This window comes from Astatotilapia calliptera, chromosome 4 (genome assembly GCF_900246225.1).
Source record: "Astatotilapia calliptera chromosome 4, fAstCal1.2, whole genome shotgun sequence".
Classification (NCBI taxonomy): Eukaryota; Metazoa; Chordata; class Actinopteri; order Cichliformes; family Cichlidae; genus Astatotilapia; species Astatotilapia calliptera.
In genome coordinates this window covers 8,627,532-8,655,488 of record NC_039305.1, presented here as the reverse complement: position 1 = coordinate 8,655,488, position 27,957 = coordinate 8,627,532, and the positions used below count along the sequence as shown (strand labels likewise).

At 41.7% G+C, this 27,957-nt stretch overlaps 3 protein-coding genes across 5 annotated transcripts in view; 1 reads left to right on the top strand and 2 right to left on the bottom strand.

Moving 5' to 3' along the window:
* Positions 1-309: 309 nt before the first annotated feature.
* Positions 310-8,153, bottom strand: retreg3 (reticulophagy regulator family member 3). Of its 2 annotated transcripts, none has more exons than XM_026164413.1 (10): positions 8,088-8,153; positions 7,537-7,813; positions 6,018-6,124; positions 5,617-5,647; positions 5,368-5,494; positions 4,452-4,536; positions 3,840-3,977; positions 3,434-3,513; positions 2,646-2,778; positions 310-2,558 (listed from the first exon to the last, which is right to left on the bottom strand). In XM_026164413.1, exons 2-10 carry the CDS (start codon positions 7,782-7,784, stop codon positions 2,011-2,013), a joined length of 1,497 nt encoding a protein of 498 aa, XP_026020198.1. In that variant the 5' UTR covers positions 7,785-7,813; positions 8,088-8,153; the 3' UTR covers positions 310-2,010. The 2 variants fall into 2 exon arrangements, with proteins under 2 accessions (XP_026020198.1, XP_026020197.1); XM_026164412.1 differs by having other exon boundaries at positions 8,038-8,103.
* tubg1 (tubulin, gamma 1) lies at positions 8,103-16,796 on the top strand. 2 transcript variants are annotated; one of them, XM_026164414.1, is made up of 12 exons: positions 8,103-8,166; positions 9,306-9,577; positions 9,938-10,050; positions 10,313-10,480; positions 10,597-10,665; positions 11,900-11,979; positions 12,069-12,195; positions 13,795-13,881; positions 14,442-14,591; positions 14,680-14,832; positions 14,923-15,084; positions 15,624-16,721. In XM_026164414.1, the coding sequence occupies exons 2-12, from the start codon at positions 9,529-9,531 to the stop codon at positions 15,819-15,821; spliced, it is 1,356 nt and encodes a 451-aa protein (XP_026020199.1). In that variant the 5' UTR covers positions 8,103-8,166; positions 9,306-9,528; the 3' UTR covers positions 15,822-16,721. The 2 variants fall into 2 exon arrangements, with proteins under 2 accessions (XP_026020199.1, XP_026020200.1); XM_026164415.1 differs by lacking the exon at positions 8,103-8,166 and having other exon boundaries at positions 9,301-9,577; positions 15,624-16,796.
* A 238-nt stretch (positions 16,797-17,034) lies between these two features.
* The window catches only part of plekhh3 (pleckstrin homology, MyTH4 and FERM domain containing H3), a 36,504-nt gene continuing 25,581 nt past the window's right edge, over positions 17,035-27,957 (bottom strand). Inside the window, exons 6-13 of the mRNA XM_026164411.1 lie at positions 26,232-26,355; positions 25,205-25,502; positions 23,038-23,245; positions 22,700-22,827; positions 21,955-22,075; positions 21,028-21,516; positions 20,713-20,904; positions 17,035-19,196 (exon numbers count right to left, since the gene is read on the bottom strand). Coding sequence (XP_026020196.1) covers positions 19,026-19,196; positions 20,713-20,904; positions 21,028-21,516; positions 21,955-22,075; positions 22,700-22,827; positions 23,038-23,245; positions 25,205-25,502; positions 26,232-26,355 — 1,731 coding nt within the window. The 3' untranslated portion in view covers positions 17,035-19,025. The remainder of the gene's footprint in view (positions 19,197-20,712; positions 20,905-21,027; positions 21,517-21,954; positions 22,076-22,699; positions 22,828-23,037; positions 23,246-25,204; positions 25,503-26,231; positions 26,356-27,957) is intronic.

Genomic DNA, 27,957 nt, shown 5'->3' with positions numbered 1-27,957 from the left:
TGACTATGTCTATCACCTTATGACCACAATGGCAATGAGTCAACTGTACTTTAAATGGCCAACAGGACACCTTTGACATGTGACCAAATGTGACACAAAATGTTTTTATTATCCAAAGACTGCTTTAGAGAAATCAAATTCCCTTGCAGCTCTTTGAAGTCCACAGCTATGATGATCCATCTAAAACGGAATAAAACACAAATGTCAAATTAGGCCGTGACTGGTTTTCTAGTTGTTCCAGAGCTTTTCGGTATTAAATGAAGTACATCTGAATTGCCTTAAGAGCACCTTTGATAAACAGAGAGACAGTTAATTGCAAACATTTTATTTAATATGATTTGCACATCAAAACATATCAAAACCAGTTACACAGAAGGAAATGCACTACTATGCACGTTACATTACAAACAGCCTACAAATCCCTCATGATGAGGACTTCTCATAGAACAGCCTACAGAAACATTCTTGTTAACTGATATGGTCAAACCAAGTCCAACTAATTTAGTAACATTTATTTTCTGCAATTTCCCATCAGTTTACATTGTTCTATTTAAATTCTGAATCCAGCAGATTTTTTTCTATACTGTGCTAAAATTGCAGCTACGATTTTCTTCTCAAAATAACACAATTGAAAACAGTGATGTTTTTTCCCTCTATTAAACAACCAGCATTTTAACTTTTCATATGTGCATTTCAGTAAATCTCACTTGTGGCTCATGGAAATTTCAAGTGCCATTTCCACTCTAAAACACTATACAGACATGGTTTGTCCATGTATAGGAAATCAGGCCGACCAGCAAAAGCCACTATAAAATAACACTTAAAAAAAGATATGAGGTTAACTTCCTATCCAAACTTGATGTAAACAAGGTCGCCTATTAAGATTGTAAAAGAGCCTTGAGAATATAATTTTCTCTTTAAAAAAAAAAAAAAAAAAAAAAAGAAGGTCAGTTTGAAGGTCAACCAGATAGAATACAAGAGTGGTAAGACATAAAGAGACTATTTTAAATTTTTTCTTTAAAAAACAAAACAAAAACAAACAAAAAACTGAATCGCAAACAAACCCGAGGGCTCATTCCAGGTAATTGAGCCATTTTAAAGGGCAGGAAAATGGAAAAATAAAATAAAATCAGAAATTACTCACACGCGAAAAAGAAGCATGTTCTGATGTGAGGAACAAATTCATTAACACAAATGTAACAGAGCTACTTTGGGCCACATAAGACTATTGTGACAAAATAAACTTTGAATGCGTTCCTGTTAGTCAAGAGAAAAGGAAAATAGAAAATGTTGAACTTTATCCAGATATCATTCACCTTCATTGAAGAACATAATCACTGACTAAATATGCAACTGCTGTCAAGTGTTTAAATTGTCTAAATGATTCTCTAAATGAATTCGATGGTGCACCATCAAATTAATCCTCTTCCATCAGATCGTGTTAAAGACAGCCGAGTATCAACATGAACATGAGCTACTACTTATTGAAGGGCTGATACATCCAAATACTGCAATGCCTAAATAAGCTTTTATATAAAAGGCTGTTGCACAATATCAGTACTAAAACATGGCTCAGCTCAACCAAGAGGAATGTCACATTTGGTCCTGTGTTAATAGCCCTGTATGTCTAGACCTCGGTGTAGAAAAGATCTGATGGCCTCTGGCTTTCATTTGAAGTCAACAAGTACTTGTACCTTGTAACTGAGTGGTGTGTAAAGTTACAAGACTGCAAAAAGGCTCAATAATGCTGGTATATTTAATGTTTGAATGTGTTTTATGTATGTTATTGTGTTACCTATTGCTCAGCCTACGAAGTAAAAGTTTTCTGGATGATCACATTTTCAAACTACAGCAAAGAGAGTCTGAAAAGATAGAAAATATGAAATACTTCACAGTGATAAACTGATGCTAATCAGGAGCAGGGGTGCTGGAACCTAAAACCATCTCCCACACACATTCTCATACTTTATCAACACACATTCAAGCTGTGCACACACAGACACACACACCTTACTGTGGTTTACCAAGCAGGCTAGACAAAAAGTTAGACCCCTGGCTCTCTCCCCGTCTAGAACCTGCACCTTCACTGAAGGGATCCAGCTGGTTTAGTTCAGACTGATCCAGCATCTCAAAGTCTTCTCCATCCAAGTCTGTGTCTAGCTCAGAGCTGGACTGCTTGCGATAGCTTCGGTGGGCCCCGGCCCTGGGGGGACCTTCTCTGCGTTGGGCAGCAGGAGGCCGTGGTTGCAGTGCCCCGACTATTGCTGCCTGGATCATGTTGCTGGCAATGACTCCAGCCAAGTCTCCAGTGATATTAGAGGCAGGTGGCAGGCTGCTAAGAGAAAGTTCAGCATCTAGATCCTCTTGGTCTGAGTCAAGATGAGATTCCACATCCAGCACTGAAGCCCGGTGACTAGCTAGCCCAGACAGACCCAGGCTAGGCAGTCCAATGCTCGTGTCATCATCATCATCCATCAGAGTGGCATCAGGGTTTATGGAGGGGAAGTCTGGGAGGTCCTGGGCAAAGGATTCTTCAGCATCACTATGCCTGTCAAAATCTGGCCGGAATACAGACAGGGAGAAGATCAGAAGCATGAACTAACCAGGAAATCGAGGTAAGAAGTCCGTCTTTTTGGCATACATACCCTCAGAGCCTTCAGTCAGTGGGGTCTGGCCACGTGACAGGTTAAATGTTCCATTGTCAGTATAAGAAGCCTCAGCATCAGAATGCTCGGAGTCGGTCAGTGCAAGCTCCTTCGCAACAACAGCATCATCAAACTAGGAGACAAAATGAAATGGTTTAGGCTGTGCTGTGGTGCATTTTTTTAAGATGGCAGTCAAGCTGGTAACTCCGACTCTGACATAAACAGAGAAACATTCTTAGTTTGACTCTCTGCTTGTTTCTCATCCTTTTACCATCTGCAGGCTTTGCCACAAACACACATTAACACAAAAATAAACAGGTACATTTTGTGACGTTCCTAACCACAACAGGAAATGGTGCTGACGTGCTGCTGTAGCTAACAGTGTGCTGAAAAAGCAATAGGTGCAGTGAATGTTTCATCTTTCGTTTCATTTTATAACCTTGTAACCAACACTGTTGACTAACAACAACTCATGTTCACTAAAAGAGAAAAAAAAAAACCTGGACAGACTTTAAATTTTAATTTATAGAATTGTAAAGACTAAGATTTTTTTCACAAATTCACATTACTCATTATGAACACTTTAAATATAAAAGTTTACTTCTGCTTTAGGAAGCATTTTGTGTATGTTGACATAATTACTAGATCACAATATGAACAAAAACAAAAACTATATTTGAAGACAAATTTCAGGAATGATGTCCCCGACTTTAAACAATAGAAAGGCAGGCATAGTGAGTAACAGTTTGATTAAAATATTAAGAGCTTTAGAAGTGCAACAGCCTTACTGTTGGGCAAAAAGCGGCCAACTCCTCCTCACTGTCACTGGCTTCACCCGAGGCTGCACCATGTAGAGGTCTTCGTAGGACTGCAGAGTGGAGTGACCAAGACAACAAATAATTACTGAGTCCAGCTTATTTTAACTGTAGTAGTTAAATACACAGTGTGCAGGACAACCAGTTTTAGAAATGGTTTGTAAAATTAGAACTGATTAACAGATTAATCAACAAACAAAGAAAAAAAAACCCACTTTACATCACTATCTCTACTCTGATATTTGCACTTTGGTCTCATTTACTGGAGTGGAAATTGTCTTAACAACAGTTTCATCTCAAACGAATAAATTTACATAAAATCCAGTTAGCTGCCAATTCTAGTACAAATATACACGATACAATTTGGTTTACAACTTACACTGATTGTCAATGGGCTTTAACATCATGTATCCACGAACGCTGAAGTCCAGCCGCTGCAGGACTGGCTCCAGCTTGATGCCAAGATGCTGGAAAAGCTTGTGATAGGCTGCCAGAGGAGTCAGGAGAGTAGCTAACACTAGAGGAGGGGCAGAGAGAATACTAGTTAAGATAGAGAAGAGGGACATTTCTATTAAAGTGCAGTATTTCACTACAGAAAGATAGCCTGTTGACTTTTTTTTGTGATAAAGAAAAACTGAGGGACAGGGAATAGAGGTTTAATATGTAGAGTACAAGCTGATGTTTGGATTGTTTCAGACGTCAGATGTCCTCCTTGCCCAGCTTTGCAGCCTACTGGTTGAAGGTTAGGAGATTAGCTTGGTCTCTGTCTGACCTCCTTAGCTTTCTGCCTGGCTCTTTCACTCCTGCCTGGTCTGCCTCATCCACATTTTAATCACCTCACAGATCAGGCCCCGGTACTGAGCCCCCACAGATCTGGTTTCCCCACCCATGCACTTTTAATTAGACTAGTCAGGCAGAGTTTCTTTGCCAACATAGTTCTGTGAAGAGGCGTGGGTTTTTAATTAGAACTGGATAAACTGCTCGGACTCACAAGCAGAGTAGGAGAGCACTAATCCAGGAATGTAGCGTCCAATGATAGCCAAACAGCTGAACACTCCACAGGTCACGATGCAAAACTGTCACAGAAGAGCCGGAAAAACAAAAACAAACAAAAAACAAGCAAACAAACAAAAAACACACACACACACAGAAAATAGTCAACAACACCATATCGTGTTGCCCATGGTGCACTTATCCACAGCTACAGTCACACTAGGGAAAACAGGAGACCGTATCACGACCAAAAGTATTCCAACCCCGTGCAATGAACATGTGGAATCTCTTCGAAATGGTAACTTTAAAGATGGCGAGCAGGACAATGACAAATCACAGTCAGTTGCAGTCTTTAAAGTGACAATGATAAAACAGCAATAACTGTGATTTAACTGGACAAAGATAGCTGCTCAGTAACTGATATTATACAGGAATATAACAAGAAAACAAGCAGCTGACTAGAACGATCTATTGCAAAGATAATCGTCACATGTAAGTTGTGTCCATCGTTACAGACCGACTCCAACTGTTTGTGTTTACAAATTAGACAACAATTTTCTTCAAGCCTCTGCCAAACTGTCTGAGCGACTCCAATAAGTCCAACTTGGACTGTGACTGGGTGTTGCCTCCCAACAGGTCGCCTTGTGATTAAAAAATGGTCTCCCAAAGGTTGATGGTTGAATGTTCAAAGGTTGCATGCTCAACCACAAGTTGCTCGCCCAATGTGAAAAAAATTCTGCGCAATCATTGGTCAACCGCCTATTTTTCCTCTAGTGTGACCGAGTTAATAAACCAGTGAAGGAAAAAAAATTAGAAAAGGATAATAGGTAAATCAAACAGGGATAACTTAAAAATCATACAATAGGTGTTGTGATACAGAATGAAGTCATTGTGTTATTGTGTGTAGCTCTCACTGTGCCAGGATTTTGACGCTTGTACTGCACAATACTGGATTTCACAACCACTCCACTGACCCAGGCCTCAGCAATATGGTGGCACAATTCAGGCACACTGAGGGTGCCAGGATGCACCAGACCCCAGCTAGACAGGGACACAATCATTTAACTCCTTACTGCTTAATCAACTCCTTATCATTCAACTAATGCTGCAATATGAGAATAAAAAAAAACAACAAAAAAAAAAAAACAACAGTGGCTACAAACCTCTCATTTTCTGATTCATCCAGCTTTCTGACTGTAAAGGGAGAGAACATTCATCACTTTAAGAAACATTAAATATCACTGTGTAACATTATGTATACATTATTTAGACATTTGCTTGGCTTTCATCTACAGTGTCTTCGGGATTTTAAAAACCACTGCCAAAGATGAACCGTTTCATGACTAATACAGATCACTTTCAAAGTCCAGAGTACAAGGCTGCTGACTGATGTCACATTTATTCTAGGAACAAAAGTACATTTGCTACAGCCACAGTACATTAGGGATTGAATTGGCTGCATTTTGCACAATCTATGACATTCCAGAAGCGGAAAAAAAGGAAAATGCAGAATATGATGTATTCTCTTAAATATACAAATATACATTGAGACAAAATTTAGCACCTCTAATCTCTGGCCAGATCTTATTTCTCCAGGTATCTAGACAGACGAGTACAACCATGCCAGATGCCGACAGGAATATCAGGCGCAGTGAGGTCAGAGCGAAGAACCTGGCAGGGGATAAACCACAGAAAACACATGAACACAGTGCATCTATTTCTTGCTTTCATAGGCATAAACAATCACAGAGCAATGTAATTAAAAAGTTAATGCAAAATTAATTAAACCGCAAGACAGTCTGAGCAAATTCCATTTATTATTGTCAAAGTCAGAATAAGAAAGAAAGCCCACCCTCTGGTGTCTTACACAAATGTATTTTAAACAAGAAGGTTGGCAGTAAGTAGAGTATTTGACCATTTCTTTTAACTCCACACACTACTGTAATATCAATTATATCAATAAACATTTAGATGATATTAATCCAACAGACTAACAGATGTTCATATTGTAAAAAATGTAGTCTAACTATACATAAGGTTTCAGGGTTTTTTCCATCTTTCTGTCTTGCACACAACCCTAACTAAATCCCAACTGCTGCTCCATTTTCAGATCACAAGACTCCAAAATGTAATGGGAACAACAATGCTGCAGGATTCTGCCAATCACCGGTTAGAGATTAACCTAACAAAGAATTTGCTGGCAGAACAAGGGGTGTCAGTATTTGGGTTAATGCTGTAATTAGAAGTGACAGTAACAAAAGCAATGTGAAAATGTTTATGGAAAGTTGGGTCACTGAAAAATGAGAACACAACAAGTGCTCAGCACTGAAAATGCAGCTCGTGGTTTCACGAGTTTGTCATCCGCCACCTGTATGTTGAAAATCAGGACAACCCTGTCCTACTGTGAGAGCGGCTGCCCTTGTTAATGTCTAACTTTCAGTCACTTTGGGGTTACGGCTGCATCACTCTGGGCTGAAAATGGCCTGCACCATTATGTGTGTGCAGAAGCAAAGATAAAGCAGATGCAGTGTAAACGTTCTGAAACGCTTGGTGGTCTAATCAAATTCAGGCTGAACGCCAGACCTCTGCAAAAATGCCCACCAGTCAGGCTTTCTTTCCATGTGTCAGGTCAATGATCCTTCCTGTACATCTAGCAATACCCAGGTCAACTAAGTAAGCCAAAATTTGGCCCAGTGAAACACTCAAACATACTTACATATTCATATAGTGAAACAACTTCCCCTCTTATCCCCATGACACTAACTGTAGATTTGACCTTTACAGGCTCACTGGTAAAATTGGTAGAGATAATCCACAGCATTACACAGATTTCAAGATTAAAAGCAACAGTTTGGAGCATTAAAGTTGAGTGAAAAGTCCCTGCAGAGTGTGCATAAAAATAGTACCGCCACTCAGCCAGCTGCTTTATCTTGAACTGACAGGCAAAAGATTTGCATTGTGTATAAGAACCATCTGCTTCCAGTCACGCTGTCTTGCCTCTTGGTGTTGTCTGGATGTCGGCAACTGTAACACAGAGACACTGAGGAAACATAACTCACAAACTAACACAAGCTAAAACTTACCAGAACACAACGTTGATCACAATGTAGAGAAGGACACAATGAAAGGGTTTTTCCCAGACCAGGACAGACTGCAGGTAGGTCAGGACAGGCTCATAGGGCCCCAGCCTGGACTGGAGAGCAGCTTTGACAGCTCGTACTTGGCCATCTCTTTCGCTAGAGCATGAACGACTTCGAAGGCAGATATCAGCGCTCTGATTAGCAGAGCAATCCCCCACGTCTGCCCCTTGCATTGTTCCAGTGTGAGTCATCTCAGCGTCCTACTCCTGACAAAGTAAGCCTGTAAAATAAAGATTTAAGCTAAGTGGAACCATGTAAACAGCTTCATAAGGAGCGCCACAGCGCCGCTCCACTAACATTTATGCTAACGGATTTTTAAGCTAAAAGCAAATGACGCCAGCCAAACCACTTTATTATGGTCTAACAACACACATTTGACTATATTAAAATAAAATATTTTATCAAAGCAAATGGATAAACGTTTCAAAAGCAGCTAACACTTACTATTTTGTCATTTTTTTGCAGAAATGCGGCGCTCGATTCGGAGAACTTACAATATGGCGTCACCTGTTTTTCTGAGCCGTCAGCGGCCCAATCACAATACACTTTGGCCCTGCGTCATGAGGCATTCAGGTGCAGTAGGAACATCTTTGCTTATTTTGAAGCACTTCGTCGGCAAAGTTGAAAATGAAAGCGCTATTGCGACTGTAATTTTCCACACCAAAAACCTAACCCATTTTCGATTAAGCTGTCCACAACCACCCACTTCTTCCCTCTTTATTCATCATGATTTTAAGCCTATTAAAAATATAATCTCGTACAATTCATTACTTACGACCTATTAATGAAAACGGCTTGTTATGAAAAGAACTTTACTTCCCTGTCTAAATTATCTAAATTTAACTGTATACCTGTTTATTTAGCTACTGTAATTTATCTCATAGACAGTGGGCTTACAGTTGAGCATTTTAAAATGTGTCTACACTGTCCCCTTGTGGTCACATTCTATAATGACATTGATGAATACAAACAAGGGGAACACTTATTATTATTATTATTATTATTATTATTATTATTATTATTATTATTATTATTATTATATAATGTTTATAATGAAAGGATGTGCAGCAGGTTAGACTGATTACAGATGGAAGCTGTACTAAAGAGTGTGCTGAGTACATTGAAGAGCTAATGAATAACGAAAATAACAGAGGGGAGAGATGGAGGACAGTTAGTGAATCAGGAAGGGCAGAGGATTAGTAAGGAGGAAGTAGCTATGAAGAGAATGAAGGGGATGAAGAGTGGAGAGGCAGTTGGCCAAGATTACATAAGTGTGGAGGTATGGAGATGTCTATGAGAGTGGAATTTTTTAACCATATTGTTTAACACAATCTTGGAGAATGGAGAATCTGAGGAATGGAGAAGTGTGTTGGTATACATTTTCAAGAACAAGGGATAATATTCAAAGCTCTACTTGGGCGAAAAGCTGATAAGCCATACAATGAAGCTATGGGAAAGAGAAATTGAATAAAGGTGATGATCAGGAAGCTGCAGTCTTGCTTAAAAATGAGAAAGAACAATACAGATGCGATGTTTGCTTTCAGAGTCTTGATTGAAAAGCATATAGACGGTCAGAAAGAGTTGCATTGTGTAGACCAGGCAACAAAGCAAGCTGGGGTGTGCAGTAAGAGTGTCTCTGAGCCCCTTCTTGCTTGCATTGGTGATGGACAGGTTGACAGATGATGTAAGGCATATTTTACGGTTCCTTACAGCACTACACACTCCGACACGACCGGTGGCAGCACACGTTTAGAGTCGCCTTGCGACTCGCTAACCAACAGTAGAAGAAGTCTGCTTGAAGCGTCACCGCAGGACCAAGCGGGAAGGAGCGGGCAGAGGTGAAGCGGTGTGAAAGCAGTGGCTATTTTCTTCTATTATTTAGCTAGCAGGCAGACTACAAGAGCTAGCTAAATAAGGGGCGACTGAAGACGGAACATGCCGCGGGAAATCATAACGCTTCAGCTCGGACAGTGCGGAAACCAAAGTACGTGCAAAGACGTTGATAGCGTTGAAACCGCTACAGCTTTTTTTATTGTTAGCTGTGCGAGATGTCATCAGATTGCCATGTATTCTGCTGTGTAACGACAGTAGCTAACTGCTAATAATAAGTCGAGCTAACTTTAAATGTAACAGAAACAACGACCTTGTATCCTAGCTTACCAATTGACTAATAGTGTCTATAAACATAATGTTAACTTGTGCATATTGTGTGGTTACCATCAGGTGCCTTTATGATATGCATTTTATGGTAACGGGCATCCGTGCATTTAGAGTAAAGTTGTACCAGTTTGAGTAGTCAAAATGAACATGTTTTGTTTACTTGTGCCCCTTCCCTGTTACTCAGTCGGATTTGAGTTTTGGAAGCAGCTGTGTGCTGAGCATGGCATAAGTCCAGAGGGGATTGTTGAGGAGTTTGCTACAGAAGGGACCGACAGAAAGGATGTATTCTTCTATCAGGTAAGTGGAGCAGAAGTATTCTGCTTCGTAGCACATAGTCTCTTGCTATGTGTTACAATCAGCCTACATTTTCTGCACCGCAGAGTGTACAACGTCTCCAGTGTGATGATGCTTCTATGCAGCTGAAGTGCAATCATATTATTTGCGACTAGGTGGCATGCTTGTATCGTAAACTGTAAGAACCAAGCTCCTGCAGGGAGACGACAAGCTCAACACTGCAGTGTTTTCATCTAACCGCTTGTTTTTGATTAAAACCCCAAAGGCTGACGATGAGCACTACATCCCTCGTGCAGTTCTCCTCGACTTAGAGCCCCGCGTGATCCACTCCATCCTTAACTCCCCATATGCAAACCTGTACAACCCAGAGAACATCTACCTGTCTGAGCATGGTGGAGGTGCTGGGAACAACTGGGCTAGTGGCTATGCACAGGTGATCACCTGATATAACCTACTTTTTTCTTTTTGTTTTTTTTACCCTTACCCCATTAATCTCAATAAAAAATTTAATAACACATCTAAAATCTGCTCTGGATTCTCTACCTCTAGGGAAAAAAAATTCAAGAAGACATCTTCGACATTATTGACAGAGAGGCAGATGGCAGCGACAGCTTGGAGGCAAGTTTATCTTTTATCACATACTGACTATCCCAGAGGGCTGGGACGATTGAGGCTGTGGCAGTGTGGAATTTTAAAAATTGATTTAAGAGTAAATTGATATGGATGTGTGTAGAAATATTACATTTTTAAGAGCAGCTTGAAACTGTAGCCTAAACCTTATTCATGCATTAAAGTGTCAGGTATTTGTTGTTAATGTGAGGGGATTACTTTTGAACCTGTTGAAATTACAGGGATTTTCTGTCTGATATGGATATACTTACACCTTGTAGCTTGTTTTGTGTTTCTTTGTAGTTTTGTGGTCATGCTGCAGTTCCATTTGTCTCTTTGTGATCTGGTTAACTGATAATGTCTGTCATCATTTTGTGTCGCTCTGTGGTCATTTTGTGTCTCTTTGTAGTGGAGCAGTTGGTGTCTCAGTGTCTCTTTGTTGTCATTTTGCGATCATTTTGTCTTTCTTTGTGGTCACGTGGGCAGTTTTGGTGTCTCTGGGGTTGATTTGTGTTTCTTTTCAGTGACTTTTTGGAGGTGAAGCTCAGTCTAGACTGAGTAAACCCATTCGTTGTCTGAATACTGTTATGGAGTGGTGGATTTTACTCAGGCATGATTTCTCTCAGTCTTTAAGGGTTGCGTTTTGTTTTTGTTGTGGTAAAATGCATGTAGAAATGAATGACTTGATAGAAACGGCATGCTAAAATGGTGCCAGAGCCTGTCATCTTAAAACCAGCACAGCCCTAGCCATGCCTCACTATTATTCTTAGCGTCCTTTTTTTTTTTTTTTTTTTTTTGGGGTGAACTTTCTTCAGCTGCCAACCTCCCATAAAATAACAGTCGCATTTCCTTTCGAAGGTCTGCAATTTCTGTAACTCATTCACATTATGACCCCACATTATTATTTAGTGTGTGCACTCGTGTGTGCATTGGATAGGAAGGTGGGCCGAGCTGCTGTGGGCATGTGTATGTTGGCAGGGTGTGGCGTGCGGTATGTCTGGTGATAATAGCCGGGCGAGTGAAGAAGGCAGGTATTACTGGGCTGTCTTGGGGGGGTGAGGGAGCCTATTTGTGAGGTGGGGCTGCGTTCCCATTTATATAACTGCAGAGGAAAAGAGGCATTTGCACACCCACAGGCACATTTAACGTTCTGCTTCAGAAGAGTTCACAGTAAGGTTCGCACATGTGTGGCGCACTCTGTAGCTTGAAATTGAAGGTATTGAGTGATCCTTTGTCTTTGCAGGGATTTGTCCTGTGTCACTCGATTGCTGGGGGGACAGGCTCGGGGCTTGGATCCTATCTCCTGGAGAGGCTCAATGACAGGTCCGCATGCACATACTCGACTTGATCCCTTGTATTTCTTTTTCTTGCAGTATAGTACGAGCAAATAATATATAATTTCTGTCCCACAGGTACCCAAAGAAGCTGGTTCAGACTTACTCAGTCTTCCCAAACCAGGATGAGATGAGTGATGTGGTTGTTCAGCCATACAACTCACTGCTGACGTTGAAGAGACTCACTCAGAATGCAGACTGCGTGGTGAGCAGCAGCATTATAAAAAGGAAAAAAAGAAAGGATACTAATTAATCCCATTGCTTTCTTGGCATCATTACACACCAATGACATAAATAATCTCACAAGATGGCATAGGGATATAGCAATCAGCATTTTTGGAAACCCTATAACCATGCCATGCAAAATAAAGTTAAAACAAACCAAATTGTTCAGCTATTCCACCCAATAAAATTTAACATGTTGAGATGAGATGTCTTAACATGTGCTTACTGGCCACTTTATTGGGTACAGCTGTTTAGTTTCCTGTTTATGCAGACATCTAAAAATCCAATCACATGGCAACAACCCAATGCATGTTGGTTAACATGACTGAGTTAGAATGGGGGAAGAAAGGTGATTTTGAATGCGGCATGGTTGTTGGTTCCAAATGGGCTGATCTGAGTATTTCAGAAACTGCTGACCTACTGGGTTTTTTCCCACACAACGATGTCTAGGGTTTACAGAGAATGGGGCCCCCCCAAAAAGAAAAGGAAAATATCCAGGGAGTGTCAGTTCTCCAAAAATGCCTTGTCAGCAGTCAGAGGAAGAAGGGCTAGGCCAAACCTGCGGCAGTTATGAGACACTATCATGTCAATATGGACCAAAATCTCTGAGGAGTGTGTCCAGCACCTTGTTGAATCTGTGTTATGAAGAACTAAGGTGGTTCTGAAGGCCAGAGGGAGTCTAACACGGTATACCTAATAAAGTGGCCAGTGAGTACTTAAAGTCTGTATACTACTGTAGCTATCTCCTTTTATAAGGAACCCATACTTCACTGAAAAGGTTTCTTTAAGGTCTGTTTTATGTTAATTTTAACTTTTCAGTGTGACATTATAACACAGATACAAAAACTGTTAAATATTTTCCCCCCAATTTGACTACTCTGTTGTAATTTGTCTTTTAAAGTGAAATTATGTGACACTTGGCTTTAAGCACTACAGCTTAATTGCTGACGGTGCCTTTGATGGATGCTTTTTATGGCATTTTGTTTATATTTTGAATTGCACAATCTTGTTTTATGATGCTACTGACAGATAGAGACTGTCTAACTCTTATCTTTTCCTTTGTTGAAGATCTACTCTTGAGGCTGCTTCACTACTTGTCTAGCAGGCTAATAAAGAAGCAAATTGGAGTGCCAGCCTTGAGCCCTAGCAAATCCTATCTAATATCGAACTTATTAAATCTAAGTCCTGAATTGGTGATTGTATTAGTCTGAGATGCTCTGACAGTCTAATGGTGTTTCCCCTTTAATACCTACTTCCTCCAGGGTCTTGCATAAGGCCCCCATGTTGATTAAATTAGCCGCAGAGCTAATAGAATCTGCCCAAGAATTGGTCCCTCTGTTGAGACTGTACAGTGTGTCTTTTATATTCAACTCCTCTAACAACAGCACACTGTATTGCTTCTTAAGAGGTTCCTTTACTGCATCATTACTGCGATATCCTCTCACCCTTTCTTTAACATTGTAGTAGTGTATTGGCTTTCACTATACTGTTTTGCTGGAGAGTTTTTCCCTCTCCCTTGTTTTTCCTCTTCATTTGTCTAATCATTGCCCTTTGTATGTGAACTGTGCTTGTGCGTCAGGTGGTTTTGGATAACACCGCTCTAAATCGGATTGCCACCGACAGGCTGCATATCCAGAACCCCTCATTCTCCCAGATCAATCAGCTGGTGAGTGAGTGATATAACACTGTGTTAGAGCCTCTGCCTCTCTTTTTGGTTGTCAGTCAGCAGGTCTTAGTTATAGGTGTAGTTTGCAGTCTTCCTTGATGTATTTGAACAAAGACAAATGTTGAGACAGACTGCGCGAGACGTGGCGCCCAATGCAGAAATTACAAGATGCACAAACTAGTTTGACAAGTTAGTTGAACTTTAAAATGGATTTCAGATTTCTTGAAAAGAACCACACTTGGCTTCACTTTCCAAACAGTTTAAAAGTGCTTGACTTGAGCTACACTTTTTTTAGGGCCAAGTGGCAAAAAAAAAGAAAAGCTTAGGGTTTGATTTACATTTGGGTGCGTGGTTGTTGTTTGTTTTTTTTTTATAATATATTTTTATTATTTTGTGGGAAGATGAAAAATTTGTGTTTTCACTAGAGCTGATCAATAATTTTAGTTGTTCTATCAATAAAGTATCTGTCTTTTAAACACAGCTATTGAGCATATAGTGCACAAATAACATTTCAAAGGAGCTTAATTTGTCAATGTCTGCTTTAACATTCATACATGCAGGTTTCCACCATTATGTCTGCAAGCACAACCACTCTGCGCTACCCAGGCTATATGAACAATGACCTTATTGGCCTGATCGCATCTCTCATCCCCACACCCCGTCTCCACTTCCTTATGACTGGATACACACCTCTCACTACTGACCAGTCGGTGAGTTGCGTCCCTTGTGATGCGTGTGAAATTAGAAAATAATCCCGATGGTGTTGCGTTTGAAATCAATCACCCTGCTGTGTCTCAGGTTGCTAGTGTGAGGAAAACCACAGTGCTGGACGTGATGAGGAGACTCCTACAACCCAAGAATGTGATGGTGTCCACAGGAAGAGAGAGGCAGCCTAGCCACTGCTACATCGCCATCCTCAACATCATCCAGGGGGAGGTTGACCCAACACAGGTACAATTGTACATCTGTTGTCTGAGGTGTTGAACTGATCCAACATAATTATGTTAGGACTATATTTAAACATATGTGAACTGACTCTAGGTACATAAAAGCCTCCAAAGGATCCGGGAACGTAAACTTGCCAGCTTTATTCCCTGGGGTCCCGCCAGCATCCAGGTGGCTCTGTCCAGAAAGTCCCCGTACCTGCCCTCAGCTCACCGAGTCAGCGGCCTGATGATGGCCAACCACACAAGTATCTCCTCTGTAAGTGCATATTGGAAAGTTATGTTCAGTTCCAGTGTGTAGCTATGTAGTGGAGACCTTAATCTGTCCTTGTTCATAGTTGAGGATATGCAGTGAGCTGCCCAAGCAGCATTTCATGGGGGATTCCAGGAAAAATTAGGTTTTGGATTATCATGCTGCCAAACAAGACATTTCCTCAAAACTAAGTAATCTTTTTACTGGTTTAAAACGAGTTGTAAAACTAAAAGAAGCTATAGCCATGTCATTTCATTATATTACTCAATCTAAGGTGATTTAGAAAGCCTTTACTGGTGGTTATATTGCTGTGCTTTGTTTTCTCATGAATGTAGGTTCCAAAATTAAAGCAAGGGGAAATTAGTGTTACACAGAAGTTTCAGTCATGCAATAGACTTCATTTCTTTCCCGTAACACCAAGGCAAAGAAACAAAACAGAAAGTGTGATTGTTCTAAAAAAGAAATCTGAAAAAGAACCTTTTGGTTCTTTTCTCACTTTGGGATGTTAGCGTTGATGTCACTTTTTCTTTTTTGCTGTCCCGCAGTTGTTTGAGCGGACATGCAGGCAGTACGACAAACTGCGTAAGCGCGAGGCCTTCCTGGAGCAGTTCCGCAAAGAGGACATATTCAAGGACAACTTTGATGAGCTGGACAACTCGAGGGAAGTTGTCCAACAGCTGGTAGACGAGTACAGCGCAGCAACAAGGCCTGACTATATTTCCTGGGGCACGCAAGAACAGTGAACAGACTTTGTCTTTTATACTTAATTCTCGCTTCTGGACAAAAATAGTTTTCTTTCACACAGATATCACAGAATAGTTATTTGGCTATAACTGCTTTTCTGGATAAAAACGATATTTATTGGCTTGCTTTAACATGTAATAACATAGTGTTTGTGTCTCCAAATTAGAGACTTTCATGACTATTAACCAGAAAAAGTAAATGCATCACATCCTGCAGATTCTGAACCCCCAGTTTATATGAAGTGTTCTCAACCTTAACAGCTCTGTGAAATAAAAGAGCACTAATTATAGAAAATCCTGTACAAAGCATCAACAGCTGTTGTCTCCAAAACATCTGTAAATATACCCGTTTCTGTATTTTTATTGTTAATCTCTTGCAGCAATGTTATTTACAGTTATCCTCAGTCTAAATCAACATTTTGCCTTGTTTTGGTCTATTTTTATACAAAGTACTGTACTTTAGTTTTTGTGCACTTGGTAGGCAGAGAGGTGTCCTTGCATATAGATGGAACTGACAGAAAGCAGTAGCATGCTGGTTAATGTGGTGCGCTGTACCATCTGTATGCTGCTGATACACATTGCTCATTTGTTATCACAGTACATGACCAACAAGAATGTCAAGTTGAAGTTGGATTGGAGCCATAAATGGTGTTGAAATACCTGCCATAAAAACAGCATTGACATTTTAACAGCATTTGTCCTCTAAAGAAAATGAGTTTGTGCAGCTGAACACAGTACAAGGATATATCTAATTTAAACACTTCATCTCTATGCCTGTAAATATTCTTGATTCACTGGCTTCCCCTGTGTTGTCTAAAAGTGAATATACTGCTACATTTCGCTTGCCTGTTGGACCTGTTTTAAACTGAATAAAAAAAATTTCTATTATTTTAATTCTTACCTGAAATGTCTCAGATGTTATCTGAAGACACACCTGGTCGGTTGTATGAGAATGGAATAGAGCTGTGCTCCTGATGTTTGTTCATTCGACTAATTAAACGGCGCATAACCACAGGGCAACAAAGACAGTTGGCATTACTTGTTCAACCAGCTATTCTTATAAACCAGTAAAAAGCGTTGGCACTAACAGCACAACTGAGTTACCTCAAAACTACAGGAAGACAATAGTCCTAATGCTTCACAAGTCTGGGCACCACATACGTACATTTCTCAAAATAAAAAAGGATAGATGAGGCTGAAAAACAGCACCAAAGACAATATGGTAAAAATTTTATTAATTACATACAGTATTTATAGTTTTTTTATTGCACTCTCAAGTTAGTTTCAAAACAAACAATAGTGCAATTAACTATACACAAATAGAAAGGTACCATGCAACATACAAACAAGCGTAATACAAAGAAAAAACGTGTAGTTTGATTTTTCTTCTTTCCTTTTCATACAGCTTGGAGCTGCCTGCAGCTGCAGTAGAAAAAGCAAAGACCTGCTTCTGAGCAGGATACAGGGCAGACTGCAATGACTTGTCAAGGCCTTCCATGGTGAGAAAAAAAAATGAAAATTAGGCTGGTTATATTGCATGGGGCAGTGTAGCAGACAGTACTGGACTATTATCTTTACAAAGCATCTACTGTCTTAAATTCCTACATTGTAAATACTACACTAAGAAGACGTGTACAGCAGGAAAATGTTAATACAAGTGGAAAGAGTTGCATATAAATTAGGGAATCTGTCCGCATTTGGTTAATTTCTTCTTGTAAAAGCTTATTAAAATACGCACATCTTTGGTCCGTGCTCAAACCCACGACTTGGTGAAACTTTGGCTTCAGAATAACCAGTGAACACAAAGGAGGAGCTACATAAGATTTACACATAAGAGCTGCTTTAGGGAGCATCTACAGCTCTGATCAGTTAAAGCAAACTTCAAATGAATATATGTATGGGTCTGAAATTAAGACATAAAAGGAGCGTTGAAACAAAATAATACTAAGACAGCATCTGTGGCCTGATTAGAAAAGTGTTTCTTTAAAGTAGGGGCACTGTTCGATGATCCACATTGCCGACTGGGGCTGAGATTTTTATATTTATATATGTATAACATAAAAGCACCTTTTTTTTCAGCAGACTACAGCTGCATTAGGATATTTGTCAACATAAGCAAAATTACCTAATCAGTCAAGTGTTAACCAAATTTCAGTTCAAGGATTAAAGTCAAGACAAGCAGCACAACGAAGGACGAATCAGAGCATTTGGTAGAGACACTGAAGAAAGGACTCCAAAATCCTTTGGTTTCTGTGAAAGAAGAAACAGTTAATCCGGATCCTGAATGCGTCATGAAGAAAATGACACGGCTTTTCTGATTTCTCGATCAAATAGCGCACATAGGTAAGGGGTTTTGTAGCAGTGGCGGCCGACATGACTCAACTATAGAGTTCAACATCTGTTTCCAGTTCCAAGTTCACATGGCTCACTGCATCAACAGTTCTAGGTAATGCAAGCTCAGCCGGGACCTTGTGAAAACTGAACGTCTCTGATGAACATTTCAGCATAAAGGGATGTGAGAGTGAGCGGGTTTCTATGTGTGTGGCAGAGACGGAGAGCAGCAAAGACAGGGGAGATGTCTGTGTCACTGAATATTCTCAGCACTATGCCAGCAGTGCGTGAGGGATCGCTGCCTTCTACAAAAGGCAGCGCACATATGGCACTCTTCATGAAAGAAAGAGGACAAAGTAGTGTCTTTATTCTAAGCCATACCTTTATGAGGTGGGTACCACAGCTTATTGTTGCCGTAAGTCTCAGCTCTCAGCTGCTGTTTCCCCCCAACTACTCACATTGTCTTGAAGGCTGGTGTGAAGGAGGAGTGGGAGATACTGCCATTTAGGGTAACCTAGTAGATTGCGTGACAGGACTGGGTGGGGGGAGGGTGTTTGACACCTCATCAGCAGCCGTATTGGTTTCTGTGGGTTTCTGGCTTCACTTGCAAAACAGAATCCCTTGCCTTCTCATCCTCTCCCCAACCCCCCTCTCTCCTACATTGGCCAGCTCCTTCAGCTGGAAAGCTCAGCGAGGGTTTATTTTCAAAGATGGGGAATGAAAACAGCTCTCTCTTTGTTTTGGCTGCTGCGCCATTCCCAGCGGAGGAGGCACAGTGTCTTGAGGACTGGGCCTGGGACTGGGCCTCACAGGGGACCACACGGAGGAGTTGGCTGAGGGGTTGGGGAGTGAGTGTCCGGGTATGGGTCCCTCTCAAACAGGGTGCGAGGGCAGCTCTAGGAGTGTGGGTGTCGGCGCTGATCGGAGGTGACGGAAGCCCACCTCTGTGCTGTCTGCTATGGTGATGTCTGCATCTTCCCCTTTTCCTCGTTGGCGATGGATGGCACTGAAATAAGCATTCATCAGCTGCATGATCTCAGTCAGCTGTGATGGAGAGAGGGAGAGAGAGAGAGGTCAAATTGGTGGCAGTCTCAGTGTCTGTCTGGCACTGTCACAGGAGGGCGGGTAAAGATGATGTCATTCAGCTGCCAGAAAAACTAGATCCTCCAGAAGTAAAGCGTGATGTTTGGCAGATTTAAGGGGACATACACATCTCTTAACTGTGTCTGGGTAGTTCTTCACTTTGACATACACCACACTGTTCAGCAGCTGTTGCAGAAAAATTAAGGGAGGGTACTATGGAGGAGTTCATTTCTTCATGTGTCTCTCCATTACACAGACCTCAGAGGACATAACCACCAAACCACCAGAAGCAACAATTACCCTTACTCTAGTCCTACTGATTCTTGGCTAAACATAGTCTGTGCATAAGACAAGTCCCTGAGTTTCAACCTGCTTTTCAACTTCAACTATAACCCTGGAATCAGCTGCTAATCTTACACTCAACTCCAGGCCTAATCATAATCACCCCCTGCAAATCTGGTCTTTCCTTTTTTCCCCTCTGCCCATCGGCTGAAAACCTTCCACTTTTATGTCAAAAGGATACGACGGCTTTAAGTTCATAAAGTAGAAGTCTTTCTGAACCTTACTTCAATTTGCCTGTGTGTCCAATAAATAAATAAATAAAGTCACTTTTGTGCCTCAAGAGAGATCACAGAGAGCTTTTGTGTTGTGTGTGGGAAGATGCAAGCAAAGCGGCCCAATGAAAGGCATGATTTGTTCTTGATTTGGGGGGGAGAAGAAAAAGGCACATCTATGTTTCTGAGAAATGTTTTGCCTAATATTTTAATCTAACCACTGCAATAAAACTTACCCCCATGCTATTAAATGCCAGGAAGTGAGACTTTTGGTGGTTACCATCTGTTGGGGAATATGGGCAGGTTGTGTGCTCTCTATTTAGACCAAATTAATGAAGGTTTTTAAAGTGGGTCAAAGAGGCGGAGGGAAGGGGGTATCATGGGCAGACACTGTGTGTCTTTCTCTTACTCTGCAGAAAACTGCACAGTGATAAGGCCCCTTGGCTCTGCACTATACATAAACTGAATCCGGCCTACAGCTGACACACATTATGTTTAAGGTCAGAGCAGAACCAGCTTCAATTAATATTTTCCTTCCAGTCACCTTCAGCCTCACCCTGTATGTGTCATCCTGGGAGGTGAGCCATTATACTAGGGTGACACATACTCTCAGAGATGCTAACCCTGTGGACTAACAGTTGGTTTTACAGGGCAAAGTCAGAACTAGCTCAGTTTAGGACATTGTAATGCTTTTTAATATTTTACTTTGAAAGTTTATTTGCTGCTACACAGCTCATGTTTCAATAAGTCATCCAAAGGTGTGGCTCTAATTTCATACTTCATAACTCTTTCTTCACAGACCAAGATCCAGAAAAGCTAAAATAAAACCTTTTACTATCTAAATAAATCACAAAAAGGACAAATTTTAAACTAAGAATGACATTTCCCCCCTTAAACTAAACAATTCTGCACTCTGTTTATACCTTGGTGGTTTCAAAGAGCAGATCCCGGTCCCCAGCTGTAATCTTGAAGGTGTTGCTGTCAGATACACCATAAGAACAGATCTGGCCATAAGGAAAGGACTCCAGGGCCTCTGATTCTCCCTGCTTATACAAGGATACAGATGTAGCAGCTACACCCAGCCATAACTTCTGGGAAAAACTCCCCGTTGAACTCTGCAGGCAGAAAGAGGCGTGCAAATGTCAAGAGACTGCAGGATCCAAGTGGCTCTTGAGCTTTGAGGAAAAAAAACGTTTAAGAGTGATACTAAAACTAAAGCATAAGCACACAATACTCACAATATAAAAGTCCACTTCATAAAGAGTGCATCCAAAGCCGGACCACTGGCGTGCAATTGTGAGGTAGGCGGCCATACTGTCCCTGCGGCTGTAGCCGGCCAAACCTTTCCAACGCTCCAAGATGGACGTCATGACAGCCGCTGCCTCCTCCTTCAGGCGGGTCCGCAGACGCATGTCCTGCTCAACTTTTTGCTTGTGTACTGCTGTAGCTGTGTGGCTCCACAGAGTCCCTGCGAGGAGTCCTGTGTGGAAGCGCTGCGTCGTGGGACAGCCCTGAGCAGCTACCTGACAAGGAGGCACATCTTGCGGTGCAGAAATTGACATGAGAACCCGAGTTTCAAGCATATGACCTGGAAAAAGCTCATCCAGAGGCGGGCAGGGGGCATGTGTGCTGAAGTCACCCATTAGGCTCTGAAGCCTCAGGGCAGCTAATGCCTGCAGGTCCTCTTCACAGGCTGGTAGCTGACCACGCACGACCATCTCATGGCACTGCAGCACAAAGGTCAAAACCAGGACAGAGAGAAAGAGAACCAAACACAAAGAAGGTAAAGGTCGTCAGTAATAACTTCAAGTCCCCTCATCCATCCTTTCTACCCCACCTTGTTTTATTTCATCCCGTAACTCTTTTATAGAATTCCCCAGGAAAAAATTATAATGAAGCCAATGCTGGCTGCCTTTTGCCCCCTCTGCACTCCAGCCAGTGCTCTTAGTCATGTTTTTTATGCAGTCCATTTTATAACACTCACAGCCAGTGGGAAATTACAGACTGTGATTGCAGATTGTTTAGTAAAAGCATACACGATTCAACAACAACACAAGTGATGAATCACTGAATGACAATAAATCAGATGCCATCATCAACACCATCACTGGTCACTCACAACAAAGAAATAGTGAAAAGAGAAGGCTCATGTTCCACTCCATTACCTGCTCAAAGAGGAATAAATACTCTATGCTGTCCACTGATATGCTGTCTGCATCCAACAGGCAGTAGAGCTTGAAACACAGTTTCCATTGGGATTTAGACTCTGACTCTTTAGTAGAGAAGCTGCATAAGAGAGGGACAGAAAGTTAAATCTGGGTCAAGAAAAAAAGATACACTAAAGACACATATGACAAACAAAGAATCTTAAGCCTTCTGTTAATATGTTACAAGCTATTGCTTCCCTGCTGTGTAATGCCGTTGTGTAGTAACCCGACAGTTTCATGTTTACCCTGTCACTCAACATTGAGAGGACAGACACACCCATGCCTGTTTAAAAAGAAAAAAAAATAAAGCATAGCGCCCTTTTTTCCAATTGGCTCATTGTTTTCGTTTTGAGACTATTGCCTTGTACAATTAAATGACATCATCTTTACCTTGACTAGCACCTGGCTGGCACTGCTGACAGACATAGAGACAAATCTAGTTTCCCAGCATAGTGTCATGTTTGACCAACAAGAACAGACAAGGTCACCAGATATCAAGGACACTGGTTAACATTCAGCATAGCACTTGGACTAGGGGGGAGATAAATAAACAGTGTGCTGCTCTGTCCATACTCATCTATAGAGTGACAAATAGGCTTTTTGCCACAATGTTTTGATAGCACGTCTGCTTGGTTTTATTATGACTGACTTTTTTGTTTGTTCTATCTTCCAGGGTAAAGACTGACAAGTCACTTTTTCAAACCTGGTTAGGATGTCTGCGACCAGAGCGCTTCCTGTGACTGGCTGCTCCCACAGTGCATTCTGCTCGTATAGTGCAAATGTATTTTTGCTCTCTTGTAGGCCGAGCTTCTCTTGCATCCTTCGAACCACCTGGTGAAGAGGAAGGAGAAGCGGATTGAAAAGACAGATGGACTCATAAGTTATTGGGCTTCAAGGGTGAAGGCAGAAGAGGGAGCATTTTACTAGGCTCTTGATTGCACTGTGAAATTTTGAATTGGAACTAGTGAGTAGCTGAAAGACTCCGAAGCCAGCTCAGAAAAGTTGTGCTGCCAAGTAGAATACAGGGAAATGCTTCCAAACCTCATTGGCAGTAGTGTGTGAGCTGATGTAGAGCTGGCAGGATCCAGGGCCTGGATAGTGCACGGTGCACAGCATCTCCTGTCGGTTCATCAGCATCTGGATCTCCTCCCAAGATGGCACGCACTCCCGACACTTTGTCTTCTCCAGAGCCTCACTGATGAATGACGCATAGTTATCCATTTCAGACTCAGGACTTTGGCTCTGGATTCTGCAAGACAGATTAAATGTGTGAGAAAGTGATACTGCTGTGAGTGCGTGTCTGTGTGTGTGCGTGCATGCACTTGTGAAATGTCATAAAGATGAAAATATTAAGCACATAAAAGAGAGAATTTACTCATGCCTGCGACTCAAAATCTGTTAGGTGTTACGGTGTGATTATGGACTTTGCGTCACTCCATTGATTCAACTAAGTTTTTATTTTGTTTGGGCTGGCAGTGCTAGAAAGTCAATGAGGCGAAGAATGACAAATGTTCTCACTTTAGCTGTTAGGAACTTAAAAGACTCAACATCCCTTAATTCTTCAAAGAAAAGGAAAATGGCAAAGAAAACATGTTTGACTTTGGGTAGTGCACGAAACAGGAAAAGGCGTTTCCGCTCCTGTGAACCAGAGTGACCCCCTCCTTCCTCCCAACGGAGTGTCCAGGAGTGGAAGGTGAGTGTATGTCTGTGTGCTGTTGTTTTAAAGGAGGGGACAAAAAAAAGCAGCAAACCAATCTAGCGGGAGGCTGAGGTTTGCGAGTGTGAAAGGTGTGAAATACAACCTGATTGAGTGATTAGCTAAGCCCTTTGTAAACACAGGGGGGGGGGACAAACAGGAAGGAAACAATTACACTCCAGTACTCGTCCCAAAATACGCAAAAACAAGGGCAGAAAGAGGAAAATGAGCTTATTCACTTTAACATCTTGCTGTCTCATAAGGGTGGCTGAAACATAACTACGAATGTCCCACTGATCTGTGTGAGATTTCCTATACTCTCCTTTGTTTGTGTCTTTGTACCATTTCCTGCTTTCTCTCCCTCTCCTTCTCCCTTGCTTTCTTTCTTTTGGCCTAATCTGTCTGACAGCAGACATTCCCTGGGGGTTTCTCAGGGCACTGGGGGAGTGGAGGATGGTTTCTGGGCCTAATGCCCAGCTCCAGTCTTAGCTCTGCCCAGCTGCAGCCTCAGCAGTGGTCCAAACAGTGAGAGAGTGCGTGAGAGTGACAGCAAGACGTATCAAAACACACAGCCAGCGAGTTCCACAGAGTTGTTATGAATTGCCGTTGCATGCAACTGTTCCATTAGCCAGAGGGCGATTCCCAGTACAGAAATATAGATAGAAAATTGTAGTGGTTTCATGGCATGGCATTAGACAGAAAATCAAGGGCAGGAGATTAGTGCTTCTAATAACTTAGATTAGCATTCTTGACAGAAGGGCTAATTCAGACCTGTAAATCCAGCCCTTGAAAACTGGATCTGTCTAGGGAAGCATGCTAACAATGTGAAGGCATATCATGCTACTATATCTAAACAAGTGTTTAGGGATGCTGGCGCCTGCTTTTTGTCCGATGTCTAGACCCCATGTTTCGCTGCTACCACGCAACACTGGTTCACCTTTATCTCCCAGGTCAAGCCATTCCTCTCTTATACCCTTGTCTATCATCTACAGTGTACTCCAGGTCTGATGTCTCATATGGGATTGAGGGCATCGTACTGCTGAAACACTCATGTAAAACAATTTGCATGACTATATAAACAACTTAATGCAACTTTTCTATTAACTGACAACTGCAGTCTGTTACCTCAAACTGTCAACATGGGTGGATACGCTGTAGTGTTTTCCACCTTACTTCCACAAGCCACGTTTCCCAGTCGGAGAAATCAGAGCCAGAAAAAGCAAGAAAGTTTTCCACTTCTAAGTAAGAGATGACGAGGTGAGCAGCTTTCTCAAGTTCGGAGCATTTGTGTGTGCTTAATTGAATGTGAAAAAAATCCTGTCTGAATGCTGTTGCAAAAGCAAAACAACAATCTTGAAGCGGTCACTTGTGAGAACTGCTTTACTTGAGCTAAATAGTATTTCATTACAATAGTACTGTAATGAAATACTGCAAGGTAAATACAAAGCGCTGCACCTGACTTCCAAGCAAGCAGCATTAGATTTTAGTCTTGGCTCAATCATAGCATCTCACCTTTTGAGGTGGAATCGCAGGTATTTGAGCACAATTGGCCCAGGAAGGAAAGTGCAGCTCATACAGGTGAGAAGCTGCCAGTAACGGAGATGCGCAGCAGTGTTTGGGGAAGGCGTGTAGCTGGTCTGCTTCACTAGCTGGCAGTAGACCTCATCGCGGAGAGGCCGCAGGTCCAGGCAGGTCTGTAGCACACCCTGGATGATTGGAACCGGCTCCCTTGCTGATTCCAGCTGCTGCAGGCAGTTGAACAGCTTCACGGCCTCCTCACGCACCGAGCCGTAGCCTTTCCCACTGTGGTCTGGAGAGATAAACAAAGAACAGTGTGTCAAAAGTTTTTGTCAGGACATATTCTTCCTCCCCCACCCCTTTTCTAGACATTTGAACCTTGCAGATATCTTAAAGGAATGGTATAACATTTAATCATGTAAAGTATTGTAATATAGCAACCTATTACATTAGCATCTCATCAGTTTTATCATCGTATCATGATTTTTTAGCTTAATAAAACAAAGTGTGTTCCCTGAACTCTCAGAGAGGATGTGCGTGAGAGAGAAAGAAAGAGAGAGAGCTGCAGGCATGTATTTTCACACTAAGCTCCCACGGTAGATTCCTCCCAGTGCATTTAAGTGATTGGAAGATTGTCCATTAGGGTGGAAGAAAGAGCGATTTCAGGGTCACAGGAGGAGAGTGCACGCAAGGAAGCATACGTAAGCAAAATGAAAAGCAATCTGCGTTGCATTGAGCTTTATTCTTCCGCTAAACAAATCAAACTGCAGAGCAATCACAGTTTTTAAAACAGTTTCTTTCCACTTAGCCACACTGCAATTATAGAAAACAGCTGCCAGCTTTGCACACACACCGAGTGGCCATGTGCACTGGTTATCTCTTTCGTAAGAGCTTCAAGGTAAATTCGGCCAGTTGACACTTACTCAAACAGTGCTAAAAAAAATGCTAATCATGCTATTGTTTTTAACCGGTACTTTCACATACATATAGATATGGCAGTGTAAAAATCTTAAGCACTTACATGTGTGCTCCAGACTGCCATAGGGGAAAGGCAGCAGAGGAGCATATAAGGGTCCCTGGGTGTACTTCAGGATGGGGTTGTGCTGGTAGATGTGTTCCACTACCTCAGGGTTGAACTTATTCTCCTAAAACACACAAGTAAAACAAAACCAATCTATAATAAACAAACACATTTGAAAATAAACGTTCATGTGCAGTCAACAAGCACGAAGCCAGCCTGAGAACACTCTGTGAGTGCGTGTCTGTGTGTTTGTCTATGAAGGGTAACTGAGGTCGATTTGACCGGGGTCACAATCCAGCTCTGGCATCTTTTAAACAGCAGGAAGGTCAAGTGATGACCCAGCAAACCACACTAGCATGACTGACACGTTATATTTTATACACTGGTGTCAATGAGTTTGGTGTGCGTGTGTTTGTGCCTTTTACTGGGTATGTGGATAGATACCTTGAAGCAGTACAGATGGCTTCCATGCTACTGCCCTAGCACCTGTTGCTCATTAGTAACGTTGCCACTGCTCTGGCTCTCTCCTGACTCTGCAACTTCCCCGATCTTTCTCTCTGGCTATGAGACAAGTCAGCTTTCTCCCTCCTTAGTGGGGCAAAGTTGACACATTCCACTGAAATGCTTGGTGCACACTGGTGACAAGCTTGTCTGTTTGAACTATGGGAATGACATGTTGCTCTATGGACCACGTGCAGTGGGATGCAGCAACTCAACATCCCAGATGACATTCATCCACTGATCCAGGGCCAGAGATTGTTTTTGTTCCATTTGGTCATCCACTGCCACATGCAATAGTTTGACATTTTGGGAAATACGCTTATTAGCCGTCTTGCCAAAAGCAAGAATGGTAATTATGAAGGACTGGAAACAGGGGCAAACAGCTAGCCTGTACAACGGCAACAAAATCTGTTCATCTTATTTATATTACAAAGAAATGCTTTGCAATAACAAGCTCTAAAGCACGATTGTTTTTTTTCTTCTGGTCTCTGTCAGCCTCATTGCCAGGTTGGGAAAAGGTTTGATATTCCAGAATACACCAAGCACGCTACACTACTTTGGAGTGTTCATATACCAAGCACGACTAAAGAGTGTGGTAAAAGAAAAGACAAAATAAACAGGGTTTCCCACTTTTTTTTCATGGACAGTTATCAAGGTAAGGTTCTAAAAGGTCTGTCTAACATATTATTGGGCTGCTTGTGTTTTATGCCTCATTCAAATAAATTCAATTTTGTTTATATAGCACCAAATCACAACAACGGTTGTGTCAAGATGCTTTTTCAATTATCAGTTTAGCTAATAAGAAGCTCAAATGCCCCTGCAGCCTTAGACTTTTCTGTGTGGACTCTAGATACTCTAGCTTCCCACAGTCACAAAGACATGCATGTTAGGTTGACTGGTGATTCTAAATTGGCTTCCTGTCTCTACATGGTAGGTTGGTGACAGGCTGGTGACATGGCCAGGATTTACCTTGCCTCTCACCCTGTGACAGTTGGGCTAGGCTCTAGCCACCTGTGACCCTGAACTGGATGACAATGGTTAAGAGCATGAATGTGTTTATGATCTAAGCACTGATAAAGTCACAGTTTAAATAAAACATTTCACACACCTAATCTCTTTCAAATATGACTTCTGGCTATAGATCCATTGCTAAAACTGCCAGGCTTTCGCCCCTCTGTGTCTGTAACCTGATTCTATACTTTAAAGATAAGCAAGCAGTCCTGTT

What these genes read in the sequence shown, in the direction of transcription:
- tubg1 (XM_026164415.1), top strand. Translation starts at nt 9,529, where the DNA reads ATGCCGCGGGAAATCATAACGCTTCAGCTCGGACAGTGCGGAAACCAA. An exon ending in GGGCTAGTGGCTATGCACAG is followed by an intron (nt 10,481 to 10,596) that starts GTGATCACCTGA and finishes CTCTACCTCTAG; the next exon opens with GGAAAAAAAATTCAAGAAGA. An exon ending in ACCACACAAGTATCTCCTCT is followed by an intron (nt 15,085 to 15,623) that starts GTAAGTGCATAT and finishes GCTGTCCCGCAG; the next exon opens with TTGTTTGAGCGGACATGCAG.
- retreg3 (XM_026164413.1), bottom strand. Translation starts at nt 7,784, where the DNA reads ATGACTCACACTGGAACAATGCAAGGGGCAGACGTGGGGGATTGCTCT. An exon ending in GATGAATCAGAAAATGAGAG is followed by an intron (nt 5,495 to 5,616) that starts GTTTGTAGCCAC and finishes GTCCCTGTCTAG; the next exon opens with CTGGGGTCTGGTGCATCCTG. An exon ending in AGCGTCAAAATCCTGGCACA is followed by an intron (nt 4,537 to 5,367) that starts GTGAGAGCTACA and finishes CTTCTGTGACAG; the next exon opens with TTTTGCATCGTGACCTGTGG.